This window comes from Etheostoma spectabile, chromosome 12 (assembly GCF_008692095.1).
Source record: "Etheostoma spectabile isolate EspeVRDwgs_2016 chromosome 12, UIUC_Espe_1.0, whole genome shotgun sequence".
Lineage (NCBI taxonomy): Eukaryota > Metazoa > Chordata > Actinopteri > Perciformes > Percidae > Etheostoma > Etheostoma spectabile.
The window spans coordinates 18,145,795-18,162,173 of record NC_045744.1 but is presented as its reverse complement, the minus strand read 5'-3'; the positions used below and the strand labels follow the sequence as shown (position 1 = coordinate 18,162,173).

Below are 16,379 nucleotides of genomic sequence, written 5' to 3'. Positions count from 1 at the left end.
AGGGAATCTCCATCGAATTAACACATCAAGGGCAGTTTACTTGGTGAGTAGTGCTACATGTGTGAAAGAAAGTTGTATAAAGCCTTTTGTGGCTCCAGAGGGAGATGCAGGAAATCTGATCATTTGCCTGAAAGCTCTAGTAGTGTGTAGTTTGTGTCGCCCTCATGAGGAATTTTAAGTAATGACAACAAAACTGTCTGCGCTACGTAGCCTAGGAGGATACAGAGCAATTAAAAAAACATGATGGACTCTTCAGATGGACTCGTCATTATCTTCATTCTAGTTTCTGCGTGCAAATGTCGCCGGACAACACAATCTTCTGAACATAACCATACTGAGAAATACAGAGAGAGTTGCGTGGAGCTAGCTTTGAAGCAACTCATTTGGCAATGCCTCGAATGTAACAGATGTTCATTAATATCAAAAAGTTAGGCACTAAAGCTTCAAGTGATGTCACATGAGTCACACTACGGCAAGTTTGGAAATGAAAAATAACAAAATCTGGGGGTTTGGTGAAAGAAGTGATGCACCTCGATGTTACATTGGCTTCTACTAGCATAACACACACACTCCAGTTTCAAACTGTCTGCAAACTAGTTGCATTGTTTGTAATGTAGGTACATGGTTTTTACAAGGAAAAAGAATGCAGTATGTACAAATTCACAATATCTCTGGTTCTACTGAATCAATTTTGATCCTTCTAATTGTTCATTGGAAGTCCGATGGGGTTATTTGAGTAAAAAGTTAGATGAGCGGAGTACACTTTTAAAGTAACTTAAGGAGATCTAAAAGGGGGAAAGTGGATTTTAAGGGGTGCAAGTATGCTGTGTGCAAGTCCTGTTTTAAAAGAGAGATCAGATAAACACTTACACCACAACATTAAGGTATGTATTGGAAATGCATTACATTTCACATGAGTGTAGATACAGATGGGGAAGCATCGAGAGTGAGGATGGATGATAGAAATTGAACACAGCATTAGATTGAGCTCGCACCATTTGCATTTCAGCAATAAATGCAGTGGTAGTAGTAAGGAGTGGAGGCAGACCAGAGTCAGCTGCAGTGCAGGTGATTCTGGTCCTGGTTCAGGTAGCGTGCAGTGCTGGCACTCACTGGCTAGAGCTAAAATCAAAGGGGAATTCGTATACCCTAGACGTGTCGTAGATGTACCAAATAATTGGTTCAGTGTGAGAAACATGAATCAGTTCAACAAAAATGTACATCCTTCTTATTAAATACTCCCACACAGTTACCCACACATACCTACCTGCGCACATACAAATTCCCACAACAAGTAACCTGACTGTGCCTCACTGCATCTCAGTGTTTCATTTATCTTCTTATCCCTACAACTCAACATTTACAACTGGAGAATCCTCTTTAAATAAAGCATGCATCGCCACATGGTCACAGCAGGGCTGAGGAGCAGGTGCTACGCTATCATCGTGCCCACAGAGAAAGAGGCTGCTCTGCTGTCACTGCAGAGCGCTGCTGCATGAGCTGGCTGCAGAGAAAGGCCTTGGAGAGGCACCGGGGAAGAGAATGCACCATTCAACTGAATCATCAAGGCTATCAATGTAATGAGAGCAGATCCATCCTGAAAAAAAAAGATAGGAAAGGAGGGGGGAAGAGGCAGTGAGTGAGATGGAGGAATGGGGGGGAGGGATAATGGGGAAAGTGGAGAGAAGAGGGTGGATGGTGGAAAGTGGTGGGACAGAAAGAAAGAGAAAATGGGATATAGATATAGAATATGATGTTCTTGATACAGGGATAGATGGTAAACAGAATGAGAGCTATAGGAAAAAATTGGGAATGGTGGCAAATGCTCGAGGAGACTTAGCTCAGTAAATAAACCTTTACTTTCCACCGAAGTGCTTACTGCATATGATACATCAGAGGCTGAATAACTCAGAAGAGGCCAACTGCTGGACACTCAAGACATCGGCACTCAACTGTCAAGGGAAAAACCATAGCATGATAGGGCAGGTAGAAGAAAGGATGACAAGATAGTAGGGCATACCAAAAGGGAGGCAGTAATTAAATGAAAGAACAATTTACCTTAATCTTCTTTGTACTGCAACTAGGAACAATATCAACCAGTAAGAATGTCTCTCATTTCTTTTAAACGCTGTTCATAGCAAGGTCCTGATATTTAATTAAAATGCCATTTCCATGATTTAGTCCATTAGCTTCTCATTCTCATAACACCATCGCCTCAGTCATTTCCACAGCAGTGACAACCTGGGCTATTGTTTGCGATCAGAGAAGCTGAACTTCAAAGAGGTCATTACTCATTTCTGGCATTCGTCTCGGCTCCGGAAGAGAAAGTAATAAATTATTTCTCTGACACATAATCCCAGTGCCAAAGCTGTGTCAATCACTTCGTAGTCACTCCCGGCCCCTTCACGTCAGTTCCGTCACGTCCGGCCCAGCGGATCATCTATCAGTGGGTGATCGTCCGTTTGGACGGGCACCCTCTGTTATTAGCCTCACGTCTTGGGCCCCCAGCTGAATTACAATTGCAGAGTCAGTGAAGAGCCAGGAAGCTGAAAGGGCTGAGTCTGGGTAACAAGCTCTGGGCTCTGTAATTAATGCCTCCATTTCCCCGTTAGTATTGTTGGTGGGGATGTGGCATTGATCAGAGTGAGATCAGGCCGGAGGGAAGCGGGCAATCGGCTGAGGGCACTGCAGGGGGGGGGGGGGATTAAGTCAAAATGTGGAACAGAAATAGGGATGGACGGATGGAGGGGTATAAGAGATGGTGAAAGAGAAAAGAAGGGGGGGGGGGGGGCTCAAAGCCTGGCAGAGTTGTTCCTCTTGAGATGAGTTTTCCGCTGGGGCCGGCAACTCTTGTCGAAAAGCCTGCAGCTCTGAGCGACACTTCAAACCAATAAAAAGCCCACTGTAGTTTTGCACTCCTCTTTTGGAGGAGTGTACAGCAGAGACATCCAGAGGGAAAATAATGTGGAATCGAAAGCTGAATTTTATAGTGTAGATGTACTGCATACCTGTCAATGATTCAAGAAAATGACAACCGCCGCGGCCTACAATTTAAAATTTCAACAAATAAGTTCTGGGAGCAAAGTAAAGCGTTATCACCCACTGTGTAAGGTCAGGCAAAAGACAAAACAACACCCCATAATGGTACGTCCCCTAAACAAATGTAAGTGCTCACATAACCAGAACTGAACTGCCACTAAAATAGCAAGAAGTGGGGGGGGGGAGCCAATTGATAGCGCGAAACAACAAAATCCGAAATTCACTTTTCTTCATCCCGAGGGGCTTAGTCACCACATATTAAAGGACGCAGTGCAAATAAATAAATAAAAAGCCAGGAGCCACATGGGAGTAAGTGAAGTGACCGTGGCAGCCACCATCGCTCTTACTGCCACGTCTTTAGCTGTAGTCTCCCTGACCCTGTCCGTGTTTGCCTGGGAGGCAAGGCCTGGCGCTGTTGACGATAAAACAAACAGACAGGCCCCATTTATACAGTCAGGTGTCATGACAAGGGATAAACAGACGGCCGCTTCGGGCCTCTTGAGGCAGTCTGCACAAATAGTAGGGGCTATCATCATACTCATCCTCACCATCACCCTTATGATCATCATCATCAAGAGCAGCAAGAGTGGTATTGGCAAAAGCTCCTAGGTGCCTGCTGGGAAGTGGACGAACGAGTACGGACTCAGATTGGACAAAAGTCAAGGGCTGCACTGTTTACTGCCGGGCTGTACTCATTCGTGTCACTGAATTAATCGAGTCACACACAAAAAAAAGCAAGCAATTGCCAAAAACATTGCTGGGGAAGAGGGGTGTGCAGTAAAAAAAAAAAAAAAAAAAAAAAAAGAACAGTCTCGAGTAGAGCGAGGCGGCAGTGGCAAGCACGCTGAGGGAATGACAAGAGCGTGGCTGTCATCGCGAGGGATGAAAAACAGCACCTCTCAGACGAGGCGAGGCAGCGGCTGCCTCTTGCGCCAGCGAGGAAGAGGATGCGCAGGGAGCACAAACGCAATTATCTTCACGCCAGCTTTGTTGTTTGTCAGAGCTGGCACGCAGCTAAGGACTTGGGTGCACTGATTATATGACACCCGGATAGCCTTTGGGGTGGACAAGAGGCAGACAGCCGGGAGTCATTACCCAAACCAAATAGACTTCTCATTTGTTTTTTTCATCAGGGTAAAGCATCAACAGGAATAAATAATGGCTGATACTCCATCACCAAATGCGTGCACCCTTGCAATGGGTGTTTTTCCTTGTGAAGATCCAATTATAAAGTCTAAGCATCAAATCCCGAGAAATAACGCCTCACATGCGAGGTGTGTGCGAATCCGGTTGTCCGGGCACCAACAGGACTGTGTTCAGATAGGATCAGGTGTCTGGGACTGGAAACACATATGACCACCTGACAGATGGCATAATGTGGGCATAGGGGTGATTTTCTCACAGTGTGAAAATCATCCTGCTGGCACCTTCCAATATCGCCAGCTTATCTTTTTTATAGCTATTTGTCTAATTTAGGCACAAAAACAAGAATGCTATTTTCTATATTCTGTCACATCGCCCCATAGTGTCACCACCTTGCTCCGAGTGTAAAGCTTTGTGCAAATATTCGGAAAACTGATACTTACTAGCAGTTACACCTGTTGACAACCTACAATCTACACGACCAGTGCAACTCGCAGCACCCTGCCTACTGGTCCAATGCCAAGGTCACACTCACCAACAGGATGGGTGAGTCCAAACATGGCAAAAAAAAAAAAAAAAAACACAAGTGAGAAGTGTTTCCTCTATACCTGACTGGATGGGCCAGAGAGGCAAACTGGAACAGCCACGTCAGAAACTACGGGTTTAAAAATCTAAATCCACGCATCAAAATCATATCACAAAAATATGAGTTAGTCTACTTAAAGGAGAATTCCGGTTGATTTCAACACGTAGCTCTGTTGTTTGCACATTTGTGCTGCTGTCAGTAGAGAGAAAAACTAAACCAATCGGTGCTGCCTATACCGTGTTATCCTCCTGCTAGAGTTAGCACCCAACAGGTTCAAACAGGGCAAGTTTTAAACGTGTTGTTAGCTTCTTAACATGTTCAAAATGTCACTACAAGTGCCTACCTATGCGCAGTGATTCCTTCTGAGTGAACACAGTGAATCTGACTGCTGTAGACGTGACAGAAATTTATGAAAGTTGTGCTAATTCAGCTGTTTAGTTCCTGTGTCGAGGGCAGTTAGAGAGCTTAGGGACCGTCTACAAACTACAACACAGAAAAGAGATAAAACAAAATATGTAGGCTATCAATTTAATGATTAAATAAGGTAGTGTCTCTAAACTTTCCTCAGTTATAACTTGCCTCCTGCTAGTTGTACTACAGCACTTACTTTAAAAAAATAAGCATATATTTTTCAAAATATGTATCTCTTTATATATCTATTTTCTTTGTTGTAGTTTGTACACGGTCCCAAAGCACTCCTTGCAGTATCAACACCAGAACTAAACACAGCTGAATTAGCACAACTTTCATGCATTTCTGTCACATCTACTGCAGTCAGATTTACTGTGTTCACTCAGAAGGAATCACTGCACATGGGTAGGCACTTTTAATGACATTATGAACATGTTAAGAGGCTAAAAACATGTTTAAAACTTGCCTTGTTTAAGCCTGTTGGGTGCTAACGGTAGCATGTTTTTCTCTCTAATGACAGCACTCCAAATTTACAATTACCAGAGCTACGTGTTGGATCGACCAGAATTCTCCTTTAATAGTTTGGTATGCTTCAGACGACCAAGCTCGTACCAAGTGTCTTCTGAGCACGTCTAGAGGCAAGAGTGTTTATAGATAAGTTCCACTAGATGAAAAAGGGGGTTCAATAAAGTCTATACGATTCTTTCTCTTGGGACCCTGATTGTCTGTACAAAGTTACATAGCAATCCATCTAATAAGCGGTTGACTCAGTCTGGAGCACAGTGGTGAACTGGTAGACCTAAACTTAACCTAAAAGCTTTTAACCCAATAAACAAAGACCTAGAACACAAACGTGAATGAGCCTCTGCCCTCAGAGCTTGTAGAATTTGGATTAACTTGCCTAAAAAGACATCAGGGCAGAAAAATGCATTTCTTTTAACATAATCACTTCCATCTTATACAGTAGGGATGTTTATGAGTAATGCGTTGGTTGCTTGTGTAATGTGGTGCAGATAGAACCCTGAAATAAAAACAGGATTAAGACTTTTATGGACTAAAACTGCAGCCTCTAAAAGCTCAAGGCAAGGCTTCCTACTTTATGACAATGCAATCCGTTGGATACTTGATGGTGCTTCGGGACCTAGTCTTTATTCACTATTCTGAGTATATAATGTAGAGGCATGTTCAGTACATTAGTGAAATCACTCCTTTATCTCCTTAACCCAGGAGGATGGTTAAATCTTCTACAAACTGTTAATGCTTTTATCTACATTTGCTCCATTTTAGCACATCTCCTGGCACATGCATTGTCACTGTCAGTTTCTGATGGTGCTATTCCCATCACTTCATTTACCAAGAGTAGCATCACAGACGAGGCACGCTCATTTCTATTCCATCGGCTAACTAGTCCCCTGTGAAACTAGTTTTTAACCACGAATTGAAAGTGCACCGGCTTCAGAAACCTACCCCATGCCTTCTATTAGTGTTTATTCCCCAAACATAAAAACCGCTGGAGGGGCAAACACTGCTAGCGCAGGTCGTAACATTGTAAAACATCATGGCAGGGTGGCACACAACATCGCACATTGAGAAGCGGAGTGTGTCGGATAGGAATTAAAGAATAAATTTCCTCTTCCAATTAAAAGACGTATTTGTGCAATGTGAGCGAAGGAAAAGGAACATTATCAATTCGGGGAAGAAAACACACCGTTACAACTCAGGAGGCACAATTACTGAGGATGGTGGTTACAATTAAATAGTGCTATTTAGACAGTGCTACTTCCTGCTAATAAACGCAGAACATATAGGAGACAAAGCAGGCTTTGGATGTACCTCCCAATCCAGACAGCTGGGGGAACAGATGACTGAAATGTAAACACACCGTGGTAAAATCACTACATCAAAAGGAATATGAGGCTACAAGACTAAGCATTTACATAAAGAGTATTACAACCTAAAAAAAGGTAAAAAGAAAAACAAGGCTCTTGAAAAAAGAACATCACAGGTTTTATTGAGAAAGATGTAGTTTTCCAGGGTAGGATCCAAATTAAATGTATGTAGGGCAAGCACCACACTACTCCCACACTGAATTTAAGCATGTTTGAGTCATCGGCCCCTTCTCTACAGCCCCTCAAAACATACTCTGCGCAGGGTAAGTGGAGCTCACTGGCATTGTTAAAATTAATTTTCAAAGTAATGTGAGTGAAAATCAATCGGCACATCAGTCCTTTTTATTCATGTGTCAACCCTACCAACATTTTAGAACATCTTAAACATTAGATAGCAGAATAAACTCCTAAACATCCTTATTCTCTCCCCACTTCGTGGCCCATTTGTGACTTTCATGACTATGCCTGATCCTTGTACTGCTGGTGCAGCATGAGCACATCCTCCTGGGAGACCCTGGTCCAGCCCTCGCTGTGGACGTGGTACAGGTTGACTTGCCCTCCGCTGTAGGCGTCACGGTATGTGGCCTGGTAGATGGCGCGGCGGCCCAGCTCGCAGGCCTCCTCCACAGTTAGGTCCTGCCGCAGGCCACTGTCCATCACACCGTAGGCGTACATGGAGCCTGATCCCACGGCAAACAGGTCGCCACACACCCGGTTCCCCTCGGAGTCAACATAGTACAGCCCTGAGGACGAAGGACAAAAGGCAGGTCAAAAGGGTTTGAAGGCAAAAGGAGGTCAAAAGAAACTGTGATAGGGAGTAGTGTTCGACGAAAAAAAGATAAACATCCTCCACTCTCCCGACTTAGGTGTTGAGCTTTGTCAGGAAAACTGAGATGGTGTACATCCAATAGTGCCGCTCTCACACAAACAAGCCATGTCCTCAAGACAGAATATGAACAGCTGCAACATCTCCAAGTGAAGTAAGGCTGGCAGATATTAACAGCTGCATCCCCTTCATGTAAAACAAAGTCGGCAGGGGCCACATCGCTGTCTGCCCAGGCGCCCTGCTCCGGCCCTTATTGATCTCTGCAAACACACCAAAAATTAACTATCGACCCCCATCCCGAGCTGCACAGGTAACTGCACCTCAAGAGCGAGGACAAAAAAAAAACAAAAAAAAAAAACAGCACATGCACATCCTGTGGACATGAGACGAGTATAACATGTTCATATCCTTCCACACATGCGCACTCGCCCCGCACCTAACCTGACAAACATGTGACTCAACGTGCACTGCGGACTCACAACGCTCTGACAGATCTGTGAGGGAAAGGTTTGCGCCACACCACGCTTCGTGGACACTTTGTTCCGCGCCATGACACACTCGCTAGGCCTGAAACCAGAGTGACGTGGAACGGGTGACTAGCACCAGCCTGTGAGCTCGCCCACAACCAGCCTGCAGATGGTAAAAAGACAGCCTGCGAAAAGGCATGTTTTGCATAGCACTTCACAAAGCAAAACCTGTGAAAATATACTTGCACAGAAAGAAACGCGGGGACATGCATATAAAATTGCCTAATATATCCAGCACTATAACTCATCTCCCACATTAAAAAACACTTCAAAATGCCCTCAGATTGCACATCCCTGCTTGCAGAGTTCCTCAGCTAAACTAGTGACAGTCTATTAGGGATAGAGAGCCACTTGCTTTCCTGAAAAAAGAAGCTTACCATTGCTTTCAACTGGCAAATTGCAGCTTCCTCAGCCTGTCGTTAACTTACCATGATAATCATCCAGTGCCTGTCTATGCATGGGGGCAATTTGCCATTGTGCGACCTGTCTGTTCCTCTTGAAAACTGTGAGGGATTCGTTAAAAACATAATAGGCAGGGAGATAGAGTTGTAAAGGCGGCCTCTTATGTTGAGCAGCACAGTTGACGGAGGTGGTTGAGGACTCTTTCAGGAGGTCCCAGTTTAGAAGCACAGCAGCACAAAAAGACACTTCCCACATTCATTCCTTTTCAAAACACACCTGGGTCTTTGTAGAGCCAAATCATGCCATATTGCGTATTGGTCTCAAACACTGACGCATGAAGGCGTCAATGAGTGCTAAGAAAAGAAAAACTCATGAATCCCACTTAAAGCGGAAGCGGGGGGAACGTTGCCTGGATGGTGGAGCCTTGCTGCAGTGGCGGCCAAGAGAAACTCCCTCCACTCTGTCAATTCACTGACAGGTGCTTAAGAAGTCGGTGCACCTGGCTGGACTGACAGCTTTTAGAAGTAGGAGAGGAGAACGGTGCGGTGAAGGGTGGCAAGCATCAAATGGGTCATTGTCTGTTCGTCATCTATCCTTTCCACTACAATTCACCACTGGATCAGGAGATAAAAAAAAAAAACGGAGTTGAACAGAGGCAAAAAAAATATTACATCACTCTCTTGGGAGAGGTTGTAAGCTGACTGCCACATGGGTCTTCTCTGAAGAGGTCCCATATCATACAATGTTCTGGGCTTTTTTCATGGGGGCTGCATCCCATTTAATCACATATCAGCCTCTGCAAACGCTTCATGTCCTTGTAGAGAGAAGTCAACTATAGTCTCTTTTCTCTGTCAAAAGCAAAGCCTCTATTAAGTTTTTAAGACTTAACTATACTGATTACAACTGTCATAACACACATTTGATGTTACAACATAGAGTCGTATTTGACAAGCTCCTCAACATAGCTTTTATTTAATTTATTTAGCTTGCAGCTTAAGACTCTCCATTAGGGGAATAAGTGCTCTTGACACGATTGTAGCCAGCTAATGAGCTTCTCCTCTAATCACGATCGATTTAATTTACATGACATTTACCTCGCCATTCAATCATTGGCATTGTGGGGGCCATGGCAAAGCTCCTACACCTATTGAACTTATACAAGGATCATTATTTCCCCAATTGATTGCACAGAATTTAACATGTCATTTATGTTTGTTGGCATATGGGCGGGATGTCATTGTTCACACAGCCCTCTCTGCTTTCCCGACAAAGCCGACCATCGATCGCAGCAGTATGGGCATTATACATGCGACCCAATTGTCCGAGGCTGGGACCCAGCGTCCATCATCCCACCGCGCTCTCGCTGGCCCGCAGTCCCAGCCTCATCGATTTCCCATTACTGTGTCACTGTGGCGGCCTCCTTAAGCACACCTTCTGTGATGTACGGCTTCACATTGCGTGGCATTCAAAAGCCATGGTGTAAGGTACAAAGAGGGGCAGAGCATGAGAGAGGCTGCAGTACCATCTAGTGGATAACTCTGGGAACTACAGCTGTACTTAGACTATCGAAAGAGCACATGTAACTAGAAAACCATAGCAATTGACAATTCTGTACACAAAGCATTATTTGATAGGTAAAAAAAAAAAAAAATTGAGAATCGCCTTTGAATTATCTAACTTTGCTTTCATTCTGAGGTTTACAAACCAATCACTTGACAGAAAATAATCTTCAGATCAATGAAAATAGTCGTTAGTTGCAACAAAAAAGTATTTTATTCTAGAACACACAAACTATATTTAGTTGTATGTGTGGTTTTAAATCTGATTTTACATTGCAAACCTCATCTGTTGCCCCTGTACAACAACTTTTTAAAGTTAATCAGACTAAAATATATTCTAAAGAAAGGTTTATAGAAGTGAAGTATTGAAATGGCTCTTTACATCAATACTAAACCTAGACAATCAACTTTGTGGGCAGCTATAGTTTTTTCTACAAATAGAAATCTAATTTTGGATCCACAGACCATACGTAAGTGTACCGCTGTTGTATTTACCTGGGCCTCTCTTGTCCCATCCACACACCATGGTTCCCATGCTGAGTCCCATGCCCTTGTACTGGTACACCATGTTAGCAAGCAGCTTAGAGGCTGCTGCCACAGAGATGCGTTCCTTGTTGCGAAGCTCGTAGATGCGGCACTGGCGGGCCAGCAGGCGCTCCCAAAAGCTGCAGTCTGCAGCTCCTCCAGCCATGGTACCGAGCAGGTAGGGGTTGATCTCTATCACCTTCTTCACTGTCTGCGAGGCGATGTAGGCACCTGCTGTGGCCCGAGAGTCCACCGCTACAATAACGCCATGCTGAAACTGAGAGGGGAAACAGCAGGGGAGCAGGACGGGGGGGGGGACGGGGGACATCAATAACACATTACAGCAGGAGGGGAATCCACACAGAACAGTAACTGATGGATCAGTGATCAGTATGTACAGTTTAATTACCTATGAGCTACCTCTTATTCCTGTCTAGATAAAGTAGAAATGTAGTGCTGCTCTACAGCCGTCAGAGAGATACGATATATGGTTCCACTCTGCCTTTGCCTGAAAGCTGCTGGATAAGAGGGAGGACCTTTTCTCCTCCCTGTAAAATCCTCTGTCACTGAAGTGACAGTCAACACAGCAGTGTAGTACTAAAGTGAAGACAAGAGATTTTGCAAGTCAGAGGGAGATGTCTGCTGGGGGAGGTTTTCATCAACCACCCGCCCCCTTCCACTCAGGGATTAAGGGATACAGTTGGCATTATTCTATCTTTTCTTTTCATCAACAAATCCCCTGAAGAGACCAGAACCAACTGCAGGGATGTGGTTCTGTATTTACAAAACTCAGTCTGCTGGTTTGACAGAGTGAGAGGGAAAAGCTGTCTGTTCTCATTGTAATGAAAGCATGTGCCACACAAATGCAAAAGTATGGATCTTTAATGTGTTTTAATAGTTTTTGGACAACAAAAGTGTTTTTAATGTATTGTTAACTACAGTTACAGTGGGGCGGCTCGGTTGGAAACTTAGATGTAGTCATATTTTCTAATCTCCAGTTAGCTTTTAGCATTAACTTAAAGGAGAATTCCAGTCAATTTCAACACATAGCTCTCTTTATAAATTTGGAGTGCTGTCAGTAGAGAGAAAAACAAAACCAATCGGTGCTGCCTACAAGGTGTTATCCTCCTGCTAGAGTTAGCACCCAACAGGCTTAAACAGGGCACGTTTGAAATGTGTTTTAGCGACTAAACATGTTCAAAATGTCATTACAAGTGCCTTCCCATGTGCAGTGATTCCTTCTGAGTGAACACAGTGAATCTGACTGCTGTAGCTGTGACAGAAAGGCTTGTTTCGACTAGTGTGGACTTCACCGGAAAACAGGAAATAAACAGAGGTATGTGCACTGGCTGAATTAACACAACTTTTATGCCTTTCTGTCACGTCTACTGCAGTCAAATTTGCTGTGTTCACTTGGAAGGAATAACTGCACATGGCTAGGCACTTGTAATGACATTTCGAGCATGTTTAGAGGCTAAAAACAAGTTTAAAACTTGCCCTGTTTATGCCTGTTGGGTGCAAAATCTAGCAGGAGGATAACACTGTGTAGGCAGCACCGATTGGTTTCATTTTTCTCTCTACTGACAGCACTCCAAATGCACAAACAGAGCTATGTGTTTAAATTGACCGGAACTCTCCTTTAATGTAGGGCTGTGGAATCTGTCCTAAAGTCTTTTTAAACTGTCAATTAAAAAATGACGGTGCCAACCTATTCTTTCAGTGGAATGTAAACACACATGGACTCATTTTAATATCATCTTGTACGCCTTGTTTAAAACCCCATTTCCTTTCTTGTTGATAATACATTTTGCTTTAGGAGACCCGACTTTGTTCTTTACTCTCTCCTACTACATCCTATGAGAATTTCCACAACAGTGTTTTTGTGAGATAGTGTTGTGTTTTACTGTTACTAGTTTTTGAATAATGATACCAATATTTTTCATGCATGCATCTTCAAGTTTAAAGTTATTTTAATGACTTACAAGACATTAAATGGTATGACACCTCAATACATTTCAGATATTTATCCCCATAAGACGCTGCTCATACTTTGAGATTCTGAGGCAGGGGCCTTCTATCTATCACATGCTCTTGATAGAGCTTTTGAGATAAAAGTCCCCCTGAGGAAATGAGGCAGTCTGAGTCAGTGGCTTCTTTCACATCTAAGCTTAAAACATACTTTTATTGCACTGCCTTCCCTGATTTCACCTGACTCTAGTTTTTATTGACAGGGTTTTACTATATTAAATTTGTATGTTGCTCTTTTAATACTTTAAATGTGGTCACTGCTGTGTTTTGAATTTTTTTGAAGCCCTGTGTTTTGATAAGTGCTTTATAAGTAGAGACAGTATAACAAACACTTCACACTAGTATCAAGCATCGTTGTGATTGGGCACGTGCTGATAATTCACCGGCTAGCTTCTAATAATTTCTAAGGAAACCAAACATTTAACATTTCTCCATCAGAATGTTATGTCTGGTTCGGATATTTAGATAATCTGGTATGGACACCCATGTCTTAATTAACAGAAAGTACGACAGTAAAATTAAAAAGTGAAAAAAAGTTGTAAACATGTATATTCACCTCCTTTATACCATAGCTGTTACAAAAAACTGCCAAGAAATACCATTACTGAAAACATCAACAACTTGAATTTTTACAAGATTTTGGCTTATTAGCTAGATCATTTGGTGTACAGTTAAATGGCATTAACGGTTTATTTGGGTTACAAGAAAATTGTCCAAAATGCCAAATTGATGAACAAATTTAATATTGCTGTACAATAGCTTACATCTAACCAGTTGTGATTCAAAACTCCAGTTCTCTTTGGACGTAATATGATAAACTTGACTTAAAGACAACTTTTTTTATTATATTTAACGTTAACTGTTACAACCCAAAAAGAACCAGACAAAAACCATGTTCGGATAACGTGACTGCACAAAAGCTGTTTACAGAACTATTATCTTGTTTCTCATTTAAATAAAGCCGAATGGCTGAAGCTATGTCACTTATGACACCTGCACTTTAGTAACGTTACTGTCACGGCCACAAATAGCGATGACCTGCTCATGTTTACCGGGTTGCTTTTGAAGCCAGAAACGTCTAATCGTTAACGTTATGTGAACATCTGCAATGAGAAAGCGGTTTGTAGCCATGCTAACATGCTAGCGTTAACGTTCTAGATGTAGCGCTAGCTAGCATTATGTAGCTAAACCGTTAGGCATGATGTAACTAGAGTCTAAATTATTTATTATTAGCCTTTTTCACAGCTAAACTATTCGACAGATTTATACAATTCACGCTAGCTACAATAAGCTACTAATTAACTTACTTTAAATGCTAAGGTTGTGGTTCCATGCAGGAACTCTATTTTCCTTTCGACGCCATCCTCGTCTCCGGCACACAGCGGGTTTTTAACGGAAAAACTGAGACCGTCTCCCGGCGTGGCATCAAATCCCAGACCGCTCTGTCCAGGCCCACAACCAAAACCAAAAGGTTGACTATTTTCAAATGAAAAATTCGCACAATCACTGTTCAACACACTAGCGAGAGCCATCTTTGAAATTGTCTGATGACCAATGAACTTCCGCCGGGTATGGGTGCGAAAGTTTATTGAGTCATGGATGCAAAATCACACAGCGCCACCTGTGTTTGTGGCAGAACAAGGTAACAACATCAAGATTTCAAGACCGCTACAACCGTTTGATACAAACAGGCTACTATGCCTTTTTTGTGTAGTGCCTGCATGTTAGATTTTAGTCCCTTTTTTAGTTGGGCTCAAGCCCCCTACATTTCATCTCAGCCCCCCTAAAAATTAAGCTATAATTCAAGTGAGAGTTTGACATGGGACAAACAATTACAGATTCAAAGTGCTTGTGTTGCTGAGTCTTGCTCTATCCAGCTAATCTGTCAGAGGGAGAGCATGAGGGTGGTTGTGAATTTTAACGTTGGTAGTCCCCAGAGAAAGAGAAGAAGTTGGTAATTTCATGGCGCAGTTTAGAACCCAAATTGAAACGTAAGCAACTAAAACTGCTGAATGTTAGAACATTGTGTCAAATTGGTTGTTATTACTGTGACAGGTGTCAGGTTTAGTTCCATCATCGTGTTAGTAGTGTCAAAAAACGTAAGCGGATGTTGTTGTTCAGAAGCTAGCTCAGATATTATCAGGTAATGAAATTACTGATTTAGCATGATTTACCGCTTTTGCAAGGCAATGTATCCATGTCACTCTCTCAATTGGGGACCCCCCTCTAAAGGTCTGATCCTAGAATCATACCTGAGTACATGCATTTAGTAGAGTTTTATAGCTAGCTAACAAAAGTGGATTAACTGAGGTGGCTGTAACTATTTTAGCTTCTAATCCTAACCCCCCCTGAAACACCACCAATTGTGTGCTTCATTCCAAAGCATCTAATTTGGTCGCTCTTTTTCTTTCCTCAACTATCTTTGTCCTCCTCTCCATGTCTTTATAATATTCCTCTTTTAAGTCCTCTCTCTTTCTTTGGCTCCATCCCTGGGCTGTAATGTGGAAGATGTCCACGTTGTTCCCTGAGTAGGCGTCCCTGTGAGTGGCTCTGAACACTGCTTCTCTTGCCAAGGAGATGGCCTCTTCTTTACTCAGGCTCCACCTCAGCTCTCTATCCAGGACTCCATAAGCATAAGGAGAGCCTGAGCCCACAGAAAAGGTGTCCCCCTGCAGTCGGGCTCCATCACTGCAAACATATATCAGCTTTGGGCCTCTGTTAGGGGATGCAGAATGTGCCATCGCAGTGACATCCTGTCTTCTTACAACAGCCGAAGAGCTATCATCAGTGATAAAGGATGAGTCTTCTGACTTCTTTGCACAGTCAGTGTTACCTGCTTCCTTATCCCAGCCACACAGTGTGAGGGCCACACACACATCAGTCCCTTTAAAGGGGTGCAGCATAAATGAAAGGAGCTTGGCAGTGCCACATATTGAAAGGCAACGTCTGTGCCGCAGTTGGTAGAGTCTGATCTCTCTGGCCAGAATTCTCTCCCACAGCATGCAATCTGCACCGCTACCAGAGGAGGTGACCACTAAATGGGAGTGAATAGGGGTAATCTTGTGAACAGCTGGACAGGCAACAAGTCCCCCAGCACTGGCACGTGAGTCTGCAGCTGCAATGACCCCACCTTGGAAGATGAAACCCAAGGTTGTTGTCCCATGCGACAGAGGGAAAGGCCTGCTGACTGTCACCGAGTGGTTGGGTGGGGGAAAAGGGAGTGAAGTACTGGGGTTGAAAGGGTCAGAGTTTGGCAATGTCGGTATGAAGAATTGCAGTGGGATCCCACTATTTCTCCCAAATTTCTTTAGTCTCCTCAATCCAAAGTCAGTCATGTGAAAAGATCTGTCGGTATCTTCAAAATGAGAGGCAGGAAACCACTTGCGATGAACAGGAGTGTCTTCGAAGCCACAAATGTCTTCCAAAGCCATAGTAAAGCAGATA

General features: G+C 43.3%; 2 protein-coding genes across 2 annotated transcripts; both read right to left on the bottom strand.

Annotated features, from left to right (window-relative positions):
- Positions 1–7,164: 7,164 nt before the first annotated feature.
- psmb5 (proteasome 20S subunit beta 5) lies at positions 7,165–14,539 on the bottom strand (the record flags this gene model as incomplete). Its single annotated transcript, XM_032531863.1, has 3 exons — positions 7,165–7,811; positions 10,878–11,184; positions 14,243–14,539. Coding segments are annotated over 3 exons (888 nt in total), but the record flags the coding sequence as incomplete, so codon positions are not given.
- A 768-nt stretch (positions 14,540–15,307) lies between these two features.
- On the bottom strand, positions 15,308–16,366 carry psmb11a (proteasome 20S subunit beta 11a). Its single transcript, XM_032531862.1, has 2 exons — positions 15,769–16,366; positions 15,308–15,648 (listed from the first exon to the last, which is right to left on the bottom strand). Exons 1-2 carry the CDS (start codon positions 16,364–16,366, stop codon positions 15,308–15,310), a joined length of 939 nt encoding a protein of 312 aa, XP_032387753.1.
- Between the last annotated feature and the right edge of the window lie 13 nt (positions 16,367–16,379).

Excerpts from the sequence above, each read along its gene's own strand:
- psmb11a (XM_032531862.1), bottom strand. The coding sequence starts at position 16,366 with ATGGCTTTGGAAGACATTTGTGGCTTCGAAGACACTCCTGTTCATCGC. Across the intron at positions 15,649-15,768 it reads TGGCTGGGATAAGGAAGCAG|GCCCAAAGCTGATATATGTT; the intron begins GTAACACTGACT and ends CCCCTAACAGAG.